Genomic DNA, 14,143 nt, shown 5'->3' with positions numbered 1-14,143 from the left:
CATGATCCTTAGTTCTTTGTCTTTGATGACAAGACAAAGAACTAGCGGTGTCTCTTAACCATCACAGGTGGCACGTCAGAGATAAAGAATCTAGTGGGTTTTATTTATAAGATTATATCATGGGTAACTTGTTTGCTAATGGCATTGTTAAGGCAGGAAGTCAATAGGCAGAGGACTTTGGGAGACTGTGTTCATGTGGAGGTGTGTGAGGCCCGTACAAAAAAAAAGACATCTCAACTAAATGTAGTGATGCAAATGAACTTTTCACTGTGTAAGAAAATTAAAAGAAGAAAAGTGTTTTGAGAAATTATTTTAATGTTTAATTTAATTTTAATTTAATTTAATGTTTCCAATGTAGAAACAATGACAGCTCAATTTAATACTGTGGTCAAAATATACTGTTTTCAAAATGAACATATGCTGTGTCTCTAATGAAATTACTAACACAAACTCGAAAGAAATCATGTTTTCCTTCACATTCATTCTGCTTTTAGAAACTAAAAACTTCTGGGATGAAATCAAATGAACTTTATGTAATCTCAGCAACAGAACCTCTTAATAAACATTTGATGTATTTTGAGGAAAGTTGAGGAAGTATTTACATGAACTCAAATTAAATCACGTATATTTAGTTTTCAATTTTAATGTATCTAATGTACAGTAAGTGAAAGTTGTGAAATAACTGCATTAGTCAGTACACAAATGTCTGCAATGTTGAGAAGTCAAGAACAGAACAGATGACATGTCTGTACATGAAGATCATAATCCTGACTAATGTTAAAAACCTGGTTGATATTGTTTAAATCATTCATCTTGATGTCAGTGAACCTGAATTATGCAAATCAGAGATATTGTGGGTGACAGAAACCATGCTGAAAAATATTAAACAGTAAACAGTAAAGAAGATCAGAAAACAGGGGCTGTTCTTGCTGGAAAAACAGGAAGTATAGATGAAGTATAGAGTAAAAGCCTGCCTATAACACTGTATAAGCTGTTTCACATAACAACCTAGCTCTCTGTAGCTCAGTCGTGTATGTATTAAGAGTGTGGAAACAATCTAGATTAATCTGTCTGCATAAAGTGAGGAAGAACTGTTTACCAAATGGTATCATCAGGTATAAAGAAATTATTTTAAACTATTTGAAAATGTGTGTATCAGTTGATGTCACCCATGACTCATTAAAAACTGTTCACGTCTGTCCACTACATAATGTAAGACAATTAAAAGGTTTGTTCACAACAGAGGTGAGAGCTGTGCAAGCTGAGGTGAGAGCTGCTCCACCTACATTCAAAACAGATGTAAAACATGACACAAAGTGATCCAGCAAAATCTGACACAAGGTCTTTATTTCTTATTTGTTACTTGATCAGTACATGGACAGAGACAGCTTACTTTGTATATGTATTTATATATAATATATTCAAACTTAACAGTACACATCTGAATGACAACAAAACAGTTAAGGGGGCTTTCACATCAGGGACCTAGGGCCCAGATCTGAGTACATTTGACCCCCAAGTCCAGTTTGTTTGATTAATGTCAACACATTAGTGTGTCACTTCGTACCGTACCCGTCCACTTGAAAAGGCGGTCTCAAATACATTTCATGTTTACTCAGGTACGGTTCACATCAGGTGTGAAAGCTACTGTATCAAAACCAAAAACCAAAAGTGGACGGCTATTTAGAATGTGACGCCTAAACTATTCGATTGTCATTCAAAATTGGCCATGAAAGAATCTCTATGGTATAATGAAGAAATTAAATATTTGCTTGACAACATACAATCACAACTGGACACTACACACAAGAATGCCAAGATTGAGGGTATTATTAAAGAGTATTTACATGCGTATGGGCGCTATAGAACAACTGGAGCAACAACGTAAACAAATGTCGCGCAGTTGATGACGCAAATGTACTCTTATTCTTCTTTTTTGTGTGGTTTTTGGTGGATGGCATACCAACTAGATGCATACCGCCACCTACTGTATCAGAGTGTGTAGACACGCAAGTGTTCTCAGGTACGGAACGACTTTACCAATGTGAAAGCTGAGCGGCAGGGTAGTGGAGAGGGGGGCAATCGTACTCAGGCACGGTACGAAGCAATCGTACCTAATATGAATACACCCTATAAGAGTCCTTCCACTTTTGTAAATAGAAACAAGCCCACGGGGAAGACTCCCACAATATGAAACAATCCAGACAAGAAAAAAAAAGAACTTATTGCTCTATACAAATCAATCATAATGTTAATAAGAAGGAGAATAGTAGCAATAGACATGAACCAATATGTAATATATATAATACCAAGATGAGGTTACACACTATTGTTGCCTAGAAAAAAGAGAAAATCCAAGGGAAGAAGAACAGAAACATGTTGATCTTCACAATACAGTAGCATTAAAGTGTTCAGTTCAGGTAACCTGCTCTCTAAAAAAAAAAGTATCTACAAGTGCAAGGAGGACCGAGGTCTATACAAACTGATCTAGTGCCAGTTTACAGGAGGTGTCAACTTTCAAAAATCGCTACTGAACTTAACTACTTGTAGACATTTAGGAGGAGCAGGGAGGAGCTAGGTTTTCGTGTACGGGGGTATAAATGTCAAAGATGTGGAGGTGGGGATACAAGCGCAAACCATAGTGAGGGGGTTCTGAGAGGATGAGGTGGACAATACTGTACAGCACTTCAGAAAAAGGACAAAATACATTCAGGAGCACCCCCAGGCAGATTGAGTAGAAGTAGTGTAGAAAGAAACCAAAGTGTAGATGGCAGAAAATAGCTAAGAAAAGCAAACACTGAAAGATTAACGTATACAAACTCTGCTACATGCAAACTTCAGTGTTCATGAACTGAGGACTGACTGAGGTGTTAGATCATCAGAACAATATATCCTCTCATAATCTCTCCTGTCCACATATCATAATTTTACACCTCAACATTAATTCATTCAACAATAATTTCTCCAGCTTCAAAAAATCACATTCTTTCCTTCAACATTCACTCGTTCAGGTCAGAATCTCTCTCTGTGCTTTGGTACCAATCCTTTCTCTTCATGTTTGCATGAAAAGAAGTGTATTCTCTGTCGGTATGTGGCTCTGTAGGGCCCCCTGGTGCACAGAAACACTACAAATACCAGCAGTATTTCAGAAAGTGACTTCAGCTGATAGCCCTTTTGGGTGGCGGCTGGGCTTGCCTGTGAGAGTCGGGGCACCATGTGTTTTTTTTTTGTTTGTTTTGTTTTTTTGATGGGGGAGGGTGGGAGTTAGGGGGGGGGGGGTGTTGGTGGAAGGGGTTAAGATGGCTGGGGGTTGCCCTACATTCCAAGCTTGGCGCCCAAATGGCTCCAAAAAAGCCCCGCCCCTTACAGGCCGCCTCAGGGAAGCGCACACCTCAGCGATTAGAAGCTACGACCCTCTGACGGGGTCAAAGGGTTTGTTTTTTGTTTTTTTTTTTGTAAAACTGGAAACAGCAGAAGGTAACTATGGTAAATAAACACGGCACATTACCTGGGGACCCAATCTCTGATCACCATGAGCAAGGTGGTCCAGGATTATAGCAGACAACAGCACACAGCTCCACTAGTCTAAAACTATTCTTATATACATGTACTGGTGACACTATGGTTACATAGCACATCAAAACACACACTACTAAACACAAAGCAATGGATTCCTACTAGTGTGTGAATTTAGGTCATTTCTTTGGCTTAATTCCCTTTCAAAGCCCAGTCCATACAGCTGAGTTGGGTGTGTGAAAATGTGTGTGCGTGTGTGTGTGTGTGTGGGGTAACGTGTGTGTGTGGTTGTGGATACTTGTGCATGTCTGGCTCGCTTTGGTATATCCACAGAGAGGGGCTGGACGCTGTAAGGGGAGGCTGCTGCGATTTCTTTGGTGGCAACCCGCAAAAGTAGGGCTCGTCGGGTCAGCCTGGTTCTGCCTCGGTCCCCCTGGTCTGGTTTGGTTTGGGTCAGAGTGTGATTGTCACATTAGAGACCACAAAGAGCCGACTATGGCCAGAACCGCATCTATGTACGGGAGTTTGACCGTGTTCACACAGACATTCGCTTTGCATGTAAAAACGCAGCCTTTCTCATTCATCAGAACTGGGGAAGGAAAACGCAGAGGGAGGGTGGGGTCATCTGAAACGACCTTGCGCTGTCGAACAAAAAGTTGAACCTAGTTTAGATTTCCTGCAACAAACACATTGTGATGCCATCCCATCCCAGATTGTATTTCACTGTCTCACCAGTACATGAAACAAACACGCAGCTCCTTGCATTGTTTTAACACAGGCTAAATGTCTATGTGAATGTGGCCTTACACACTGATGATGGCAGTTTCATCCATGGCTCTATTTAACTTACCACATGTAGGATGCTAATGAAAGACACCTTAATACTTGTGCCCTATGATTACTTTCATATTCACTTTCATTTACATGTCAATGAATAGACTATTCTCACCTATATTCATGAAGTGGTTTGTCCTAGAAATGTGACATGACACACAGCTTAAAACTGTGCTCAGTAACACTGCACTAATGTGCCAAATGACAGTAATAGGGGAAATCTTTAACTTTGTAAGTGCTATTTAGGAAACAGTTTGGCTTTGATTCACCCTTTCCTAGGCAAAGATGTGACATAGAATACATAACAAGTGATTCAATTGTGTCCCAATTAGTGTGAATAGGATAATCGTCTATATCGTGCTCCCAATTTGCAATTTGGCTCATACAGATAAAGTAATATTCCTCTATTAGACATAACTCTATTCCTAATCTATTGCTAAGTTTACATGCCACATACAACGCTGTACATTAAACTATTCAGCTCACAATGCTGCATTTTCAGTTAAATACTTTGCTTTGCAAGATACTGACAGTTTCATGCTCACTTGATTTCTCACAGAGTGATTATAGGTGAGTGATTAATGATCAGTTCTACCTCTGAGATGTTAGTTCTCTGCATGCTGATTGAGTGCTTCATCAACTTTGCAACTACACTGGTTACATTAGACTACGTATGTATATCATTCACTTTATGCTCATTTGATACTACAATAGAAGTTGCTCACGAATCACAGACTGTCATCTTGGTTATACTTTGGCCATATCATGTGCAGATTATCATGGCAAAAGCAATAAGAATGAATGAAGCTACACATTTGTCAGCTGAGCTACCTGGTGGTGTAGTGGCTAGGTTTCAATGCACTTGCGACTTGTGGCCTAGATTTAATTTCCTGGCAGGAGATAATAGGAGTTCAGCCTCAGGTACTACATATATAACAATCTGTGACTGTCCTGAACAGACAGATTCAAGTTACTATTACAATGTTTTTTTTATACTTTTGCATTTATGATGATTATATAGGTCCATCCACAAACAACAAGCCCACCTCTATGTTAGTAGTACACAGCATTCCCACAGTGCTGTTGTGTGGAAGAGCCTGAACACCTAGAATGCTTGTATGCTGATGACACCACTCTTTTCTAAGACTAGTTTACAAGTTTGATATAAAATCTTACAGCTCTACATCAGCATGGTGTACTCTAGCTATGCTGCTAGACTAAGAAAAAGCTAATAAATCTTCTCTAAGCACTCCAGGTGCACTGGGCTATGATTGGCTGTGTTCCGCTGTCTGTTCAATTCTGGACCCGCCTCCCTCTAATGCTCACCTGTCACTCATGGAGAGAAATAAGCACAGAGAGAGATCCTCACACTTCTGTACAACAACAAAAAGCACACATTACTTGCAAAATACTGATGCATACCTCTCTTTTTTTTCCTTTATGGAAGCCACTAAAAATTCCCTTTTCTGTGCCATATCCTGCACTCTCACCTTCTCATGTCACAGTATCAGCAGCAGCTCTTTGTCACATATTGCTGTGTGGATTGTTGTCAGACAGGGTTACTTTCTTTATGGGTTTTTTTTTGTGGGGGTGGGGGGTCGGGGTGGGAGGGTGTGGTTTTAAAAAGGGACACAGGCAAAGAATGAGGAGACACTTAGCAAACACAAGAATGACACTTCAAGAGCAAAATCAGTCAGCTAAGACGTGGGTGGAGCTGAAGTGGATATTTAAAAGGAGTGGCCGGGGTGTTTTAGTAGCAATACGTATGATATTTTACTGTGGGGGTGGAGGGGGGGGAGGGGTGGCAGACCGAGAGAGGTGTCTTCACCTCGTTTATGAACCTTCATTCCTGTTACTGTTGTGTTCTACCCTCCATCATGTCTCGCACCTTCAGTCCTTCACCTTTTTAAAACCATTTTCCTCAGAACATTCCTGCCATCTCTTCTTTGCCACCATCTCTTCCTGTCTCTCTCTCCATCATACCACCCCCTCCCTCCCTTCCTCCCTCCACTCTGCTATGGCTCCTCAGCAGGACACCTCCATGGTGTGGGTGACTGTGCCGACTCCCTCGGTGCTGTCGGAGTGGGTGCAGGCCCGGGAGCGGGACCCGTCAATGGAGCTGGCGCTGGTCAGGGAGGCCGTCCTGGAGCGGGCCAGGCGGGTCATACTGGCGGAGGGCACTGGAAGGAAGGGGAGAAAAAAGTGGGGGAAAAAAAAGAATAATTCAGTATTAGATTTTGTAAAAACCTGTGAGGTCAGGTGATGTTGGGGAGATGTGGGGAGAACATGCTAATGTGGAGAGCATCCATTTCTGTAGCTGGTGAGAAGCTGACTGACTCACATAACAGCTGTGAGTTGTTGGGTTAATGTGTCTACACAGAGACACATTGTCAGCACCATGCTGGAGAATTTCAGGGCTCAATTTATGTTTTATAAAACTCTTTTCTGTCCTGTTGTATTAGAAATATTAGTCAGACAATTCATTGCATTAGAAGAAGTGAGCGAATGGGCCTTGAGTTTATTTTGTTAGCTGCTGTTTCCAAAATCAAGAATGAACCCTGAAGCTCTGTGTATTAATCCTCAATCTGAATATGTTAATGCATTAGACTTATTAAAATCATAACAATTAATAAAAAAAAAATCAGTAGGATTCATGCAAGAAAACAGCATTTACAATCCATTAATATTAATACAACTGTCCAGTGATTATTTTTGTTGGTTAGCAAATTTAACACAAGTGATGTAGTGCGTTTCCCTACAGTTGAAATGGTGTGATGAGTCACTATGAGCAGCACTGATTTCTTTTCTGGCCACACAGGGGCAGCAAAGCAAGATGTAAACAAAACACCTGTATACAGTATTTGCTTTTAAAGCTGCAAATGTTAGCAAACTGTTTCCTATTTACACCTCCTGCAGACACAGAGCAATATTAGCATTCATCCAGAGTTGTGTTTCTGGCCACCAGACCAAATCTCTCTCCTTTGGGATCTGTTTCGGCTTTCATGGGATGGCCTATAAATAACACATCACTTTTCAGGACAGTTTGCATGTCACGTTTATGTATTTTAAGCTTTAGGTTTTGGTCTCAGTTAGCAACCAGCTAGCTGATAACTTTGTCTGTCTGCTGTTTGGTTTTGAACAGGAAGTGTACAGCAGGTTTTTTATCTATCTATCTAGTAAAATAATTACTATCTGCAGCTTTAATTAAAAAAAAAAACACTAGCTCCATCTTTAAAAGGATAATAGCTGGTTTGTGTAAAAATATCAAGCTCTGCTTCGAGTAAAGCTGCACACTCTTTGTATGATGTGCGACAAAGCTCCCCAAGCCCAGAGCCCAAGATAGTAATACAAAATATAAATACCTATTAAATTTTGATACACCTTTAAATGTTTCATATTGTGTGTTGTGCTTATGTGATTTAGGCTCAGCACTTTCTTCATAACCCTGAGGACAATTTAAGTTTTCGACCTTGTGTTCAGTCAGCAGTTTAGTTTTAATTAGCCTAAGTTCTCATTTGATCACAGGAGCGTTGTGTAGTGTTCTGTTGGCAATTCTCCTTTAAAGCCCATAAACTGTTACTTTACTAATGTTGATGGTCATTTGTTATTGTTTGCTCAAAGCTAGCTGAAGGCCATGCAAAGAGCAGTATCGGAGATGCAATGGTAAAGGGATAGGGGGAGGGGGGGTCAGGGCAGTACATTTTTCCATGGGAGGAAAAATTATTTCTGAACAAAGATGAAGTTTAATGTCTATGCAATAAAAAAAAACAGCAAAAGTAAATATCTCATAACAGACCAAAATAGTGTATTAATAAAAAATTAAATAAAATCAACATAAATTTCAAATGCCAATGTCATCGAACAGGGCAGCAGTAAGAGGTCAGAGTTGAACGGGGAGGAGGAAATACCTGGCCCTCCACTCAACCTCCGATCCTTCACATAAGCGACTGAGAAAATAGGGCAAGGAGACAGAGGGCAAGATTAACACAACTCATATCCCTCTGCACAGAGCACATGACATCACAGTACATTCACACATAACTGCAATAACACTTCTGCTTTACAGGGAATTCATTTAAGAAACACAAACATACAAACACAATCACACTCTCACTCCCTGACTACAGCGTTGTCATGGATACTTACTGTAGCCCATTCCCTGCAGGAAATACTTGAAGGCTTCAGTCAGTTTGCCAGGCTGCAAAACAACACGTCAGAGTTTCAGTTCACTGATTTTGGAGCTGATGATGTTGAGTGTGGATGATGATGAATTAATGGATTCCTCTGTTTCATTGAATTGTATGGCAGCTTGTTGACTGTGTCATGCTGTTTGTTGGTGTGTTACCTGTGTGAGCTGGGGGAGTCCACCAGAGTCAGCCATCTGCCACGAGAGGAGAGAGCGGCAGTCAACCAAAGTGCTAACAGCTCACAACTGCATGTTCTGCTGCCACTGGCAACTCATGCTTTATTTTATTTTATTTTTTTCTTTATTGCTGTTTCTGAGAAGCTGAATCTGGGATTTTCTGTCCATCTACGACTGTAGCGAGGAGTTTATGTTAAGTTTATGCACCTCATCACTGAAATGACTTATTTGTTAGACTGTGGAGACTTGTATGTGAACAACAACATTCATTATTAGTGATTTATTTTCACAGTTACCTCATGTGGAAACACTGGACAGATTCATTATTATTCAAATAAAGGTAAAATGCCCCAATAAAACTCACTCGAGATTACTCATCTACAATCACTCATCTAACAGAATGTAAAGTATTTCTAATACATTAAATAATTCAGATTATTTTTCTTTTGTCCATTGAGCAACTCTGATTACTTGTGTGATTAATTGATTATTGTCAGTGCCATGAAATAACTAAACTCAAAACATTTGCCTATCGAACATGTTTCTGTTTTACTCATCTTTTCTATTTAAACTGAGATTTTTCATTAGGGTATACAACAAAGTAAAGTAAGATGTTTCTTTCCAACATTGCACTGAACACTGGTTTTTACATGTGAGAGTAAATGATGCATTCATCTCACACCATGTTTTGTGTAAATTAAGGTTATTTGGATTATTTTGTCTGTAGTTTCTAAATTTGGTGATTTTGATTTTTTTTTCATAAAAATGGAAGAAGCGTTCCTTTCTCATACTTCTTAAGCAGAATAAATTATGAAAAAATCTCATCTGAGAAAGACCTATAGTCTAAACTGGATATCAAGTGCACTTGTTGCAGTCTCAGTAAATGTGCAGCAGCTGTTGGTACCTTTAGGAAGGTGGTGTTGGTGGGATCCAGTTTGGAGTTGCACTCCACCTTGAAGACAAAACAGAAGGTTGAACTGAATGAACCAAAAAAAAAAACCCTACAGCAACAAGAAACTTCATGTAGTGAAACACTGTCAGGACGTGGAGAGGAGCTGTGGATGTGCTGTATGTCCGGTCTATATCTGGAGACTGTTTTACTCTGTGTTCATACCAGTGACCCAGATACTGCAGTGAGCTGCAGAGATGAGTCACTACAGCAGCTGAGAGCACAGCCGGAGTGTGAAAACACACACACACACACACACACACACACACACACACACACACACACACACACACAGATGTGAACACATACACATACACAATGCATGACCATCCACACTCCTGGACACGCATGTTGGAATATGTTTTGACTCTCTGCTGCTTCCTGCTGCATTTAGCTTTTAATCTTTCATACAGAAAATCAAATGACATATTCCACTGGCCAAACATGTTAAATATGGAGAAACATAACTTATACAACTGAAATGCATGTACTTTACTGACTGAATGTTTTCTTTAAAGTTCTTAAAATGAGCTTGTAATGAATGAGTCATGGGATATGCACGTATGTAAAATATGTGCATCTCTGAACATATGAATGATAGATGCTAGAAGGATGTATCATGTAAAGAGCAAACACAGCAGCCTCCACTCCTCATATTGGTGCATATGAAATGTTAACATGACCTCCATCTGTCACTTCCAATACAACGCCCTCTGTTTACATCCCCTCCAGCCCTCTCTCACTTTCCATCCCTCTCTTTTTCTGTCTTTCCAAGAGGTTTCTAACAACATCTCCTCCACCCTCCCTCCACACCTCTGTCCTGCCCCAGATTAACTGGTGCAGAAGCATAAATATCTGGGCCACTTCAAACTAGGAAACACCAGAGACAGAGCGTGGCCAACTGCCCCCTGGAGAACATACATACACACACACACACACACAGATACACACACACACCTTAGCATCTACCAAAGGCACGTCTCACACACACGGACAGACGGACAGACACACACACAGTCCCTGGGGGTGCAGCAGGACTGAGCAGAGAGTGAACCAGGTCTCTGCTGGCTGACTTGTCTCTGTTTTCCTGAATGAGGACAAGCAGTTACTAAGTGGATTTACAAGCCAAGTACAAAAGACTGAAGAGAGCAAAGACAGGGGGGGGGGGTCATCTCTGTGGGTGAACTGAAGGAGCTAAGAGTTAAGATGCAGAGAGCTGTTTGAAGGCACAAAGAGAGAAGAGAGATGATGGACTCACTACTCCTTCCTCAGCAGGAGCGTTGTCTCCTACAACCAGCATGACAGGACACCTGCAGGAAAACAGCATCCATGTTAATTACTTCTACTGGCAGATGGAGGATAATGTCATTTTGAACATATTTTTTAAATTTTAGAGCTGCAACCAATGATTTTTATTACTATTTTCATTACTGATAGGATTGTTTTGTCTATGAAATGTCACGGCAGATAGAAAAATGCAAAGTAAATTTTTCTTTAAATGATGTGTTCAATGTTTTTTAACATAGAGACCCAGTAGTCTCCCAGGTAATGTAAAGACCTGACCGTACGTTCAGGCCGAAACTGGCGAGAGCATCAAAGTCAAGTCATTCATTTTCTACGTGAGCTAGCGTCTCTCGGCGGCACATCTTGGGCGGTGTTGGCGTCACAAAAAGTTAAAGGCAAGCGACCTTTATGGTAATGAGCTACGATGTGGTTCGGCGACAACCAATCAGAATGTAGAAGCGCTCTTCTCTAGAGAACGCTACAGAACACAACTGCGTACACAACTTTTGTCTCCCAAGCAACAATTGCAGTGGCGGGTTTCCCCGTCCTCTACGACATGTCCCTGTTTGTTTACAGGGTTTTAAATAGACGGCACAAAGACACTAGTTGACGTTTCTGTTTGCTTTGCTTTAAATAAAGTTAGAGCGCTCACAAACTTCAGCAGCGTCCTTGATAAGGCAGCCAGGGCAAACTTTTCACTCTTGTTGCTTTCGGTCTGAACGTACAGTTCCAGGTTTATGTCATCACCGCCACTTTCGGTTATTTTAACTTCAAATTCAAAACGCTGTGTTGTTGCAGTTGATAACAAAAGTTGTCGCCATAGCAGCTAAATTCTATTAAAACCGACCCAGAAATTAAAAAATGAAACGATTGATGTTTGCAGATTGTGTTTCCAGTTTTCTCAACAGTGTAACCTCGTGCTCCTGCTGACTGCTGCTGGATCACATGACACGATTTTAAGCTTAGATGATTCAATGTTTCTTGGTGACATGCACTTTGGGAGTTGTAGTTTTTATTGTGCATAAGCTTGTACCTTTGACTTTTTTTATCTAAAGAACCATTTCATTTATAATGCAGTTTTTAATCATTTTCGCTGTTGATTGAATGGAGAGAGTTTCGTGCTGATCTAAGCTGTAGAGGCGCACCAAGTGATTTTCTACAGGGAAGATGAATGACTTTCACCTCCCACTTTGCAACTCTGTATAATGTTAACCTCAGTTATTATCCTGCTAGAATCAACTGGATTATATTCACCACTGTATCATGAAACTGTGTCTGTACACTCACTTCAGGGTTTTGGCGTTGAGCACCGTCCCACTGCGGTTCATCTCCAGGTCCCTGCGACTGCAAGAGTAGAGACAGAATGAATGATGTGTGTGTGACTGTGTGTGTGTGTGTGGGTGTGCGTGTGTGTGTGTGTGTGTGTGTGTGTGTGTGTGTGTGTGTGTGTGTGTGTGTGTGTTTGCATCTGCCCACCTGTTGTACATGTTCCAGAAGAGCTGCAGGTTGAACTGGTTGACAGTGTTGTTGATCTGTTGTCGGTAGCTCTGCACCAGCTCTGTGTTGTTCATCAGCTCCTCCTGCATGCACACACACACACACACACACACACACACACACACACACGCGCACACACACACACACACACACACACACACACACACACACACACACACACGATACCAGAATGATTTATCAGTTGAAGGGTGATGAGATGTAGAATGTAGAAATAACTTCATAAAAATATTGTTTTCCATGATGTTTTTAGATTAATACCAAATACAGATGTAACAGATATTCCTGTAAACATAGTTTCTGATTTGAGAACAAGGAATGTCAGTTTTCCTGTCTTGTATTTACTATAATTCCCGTCCACTGAGCATACCTGGCTGAAAAGATGTGGCAGCACGATATCTGGCATAGTGCTGGTCAGACCTGACAACTGGGGAGGAAGACAGGGAGATGATTATTGTAAGAAAACAGAAAACAGGCCTGGGTCTGACAGCTTGTATGTATCCGCTCAAAACACCAGAATACAGTAAAGGTCGAGCACCTTGGTGGCGGCCCAGTCAATCCATCCTTTGCCGTTGGGGTCAATGTTGAGCAGAACCAAACCCTCCACCAGGTCAGGGAAGATCAGCTGAGAGCAGCAGACACAGAAAACTGATTTCAGACCAGGCTCACTGTGAGCAGGTAATCTGATTACATCACAGTACAGAGCAGGAGAATCGGGACTTGACCTACAGCAAACTTGGCCAGAATGTAAGCTCCAGCTCCAACCCCGATCCCAACGATGCTCTTGAATCTGAAAACATCATCGATCCATTAGATGCTGTGTTTTCAAACTCAAGGATAAACTGTTGTAAATGGTTCATCTGCATTGATACAAGGTGGATACAAGTATTCTGACGGTGTGCTGAGGCAGTCTGGCCAATCTATACCACGTTACAGAAAAGTACTGTTGGCAGCACAGATTGAAACTCACAGCTGTGGCTGCTACTTTATCTAAAACTAAGAAACTTTTTTCTTTGTTTTCTAATTGAAAATCTACAGAAAGTGTTCAGGAATAAAAGAGGTTGGTCTGTGTTTAATGCTTTAATGAGAACTTGAATTTTATATATTTACATGTCAAATGTTGATGTGTTTTGTTTTATTTTGCAGAGCAGAGCTTCATTTTGTCTGTTTTATCTTGTTAATGTGAACATTTCTGATCTATTAAAAATATCTAAGTCACTATGTAAGTAGGAAACTGAGGAACTGAGCAAATGCTGATTATTTTTTGTAGCACAGACGGAACAGATCTGTCAGACAGCAGGGACAATAGATAGTCTTCACAGGAACAGAAGAATATCTTGTCTTGGCCAGTGTGTAGAGTAAAAAAGAGCATGTGATGTCCCTGCAGATGGCTGCTACTGAAACACTGGCTCTGTTGTAATTAATGTGGAAGATGTCATTTGAAAGCACAGAGCACCGACCCAAAGTGCTGCACCACAGTGGGCAGCATCCCGGCCAGCTGGTCCATGGTGGGGTACTGGTACCTGTGGAGGGAGAGAGAGAGAGAGAGAGAGAGAGAGGACATGACTCCTTCAGACCTGCTGTGAGCAATGATGTGTTTTCACCTCATAATCATGATGCAGTCAAACACTTTGAACTGCATAAATGGAGGTAATAATGTTAACTGCAGCATTATCTGTTCG

General features: G+C 40.9%; 1 protein-coding gene across 5 annotated transcripts in view; it reads right to left on the bottom strand.

Annotated features, from left to right (window-relative positions):
- Positions 1 to 1,320: 1,320 nt before the first annotated feature.
- The window catches only part of ndrg4 (NDRG family member 4), a 61,503-nt gene continuing 48,680 nt past the window's right edge, over positions 1,321 to 14,143 (bottom strand). For 3 of the 5 annotated variants that reach the window (XM_022756345.1, XM_022756348.1, XM_022756349.1), the window contains 12 exons: positions 13,922 to 13,984; positions 13,191 to 13,251; positions 13,000 to 13,086; positions 12,832 to 12,888; positions 12,423 to 12,526; positions 12,234 to 12,290; positions 10,921 to 10,972; positions 9,618 to 9,665; positions 8,696 to 8,731; positions 8,497 to 8,548; positions 8,259 to 8,297; positions 1,321 to 6,530 (listed from right to left, as the gene is read on the bottom strand). In XM_022756345.1, coding sequence (XP_022612066.1) covers positions 6,376 to 6,530; positions 8,259 to 8,297; positions 8,497 to 8,548; positions 8,696 to 8,731; positions 9,618 to 9,665; positions 10,921 to 10,972; positions 12,234 to 12,290; positions 12,423 to 12,526; positions 12,832 to 12,888; positions 13,000 to 13,086; positions 13,191 to 13,251; positions 13,922 to 13,984 — 811 coding nt within the window. In that variant the 3' untranslated portion in view covers positions 1,321 to 6,375. The remainder of the gene's footprint in view (positions 6,531 to 8,258; positions 8,298 to 8,496; positions 8,549 to 8,695; positions 8,732 to 9,617; positions 9,666 to 10,920; positions 10,973 to 12,233; positions 12,291 to 12,422; positions 12,527 to 12,831; positions 12,889 to 12,999; positions 13,087 to 13,190; positions 13,252 to 13,921; positions 13,985 to 14,143) is intronic. The other 2 variants (XM_022756347.1, XM_022756350.1) reach the window with 1 other exon arrangement.

The sequence above is a fragment of the Seriola dumerili genome, unplaced genomic scaffold (genome assembly GCF_002260705.1).
Source record: "Seriola dumerili isolate Sdu_G_001 unplaced genomic scaffold, Sdu_1.0 BDQW01000242.1, whole genome shotgun sequence".
NCBI lineage: Eukaryota > Metazoa > Chordata > Actinopteri > Carangiformes > Carangidae > Seriola > Seriola dumerili.
Note: the sequence above shows the minus strand (reverse complement) of the source record. Positions and strands in the feature narration are given on the sequence as shown.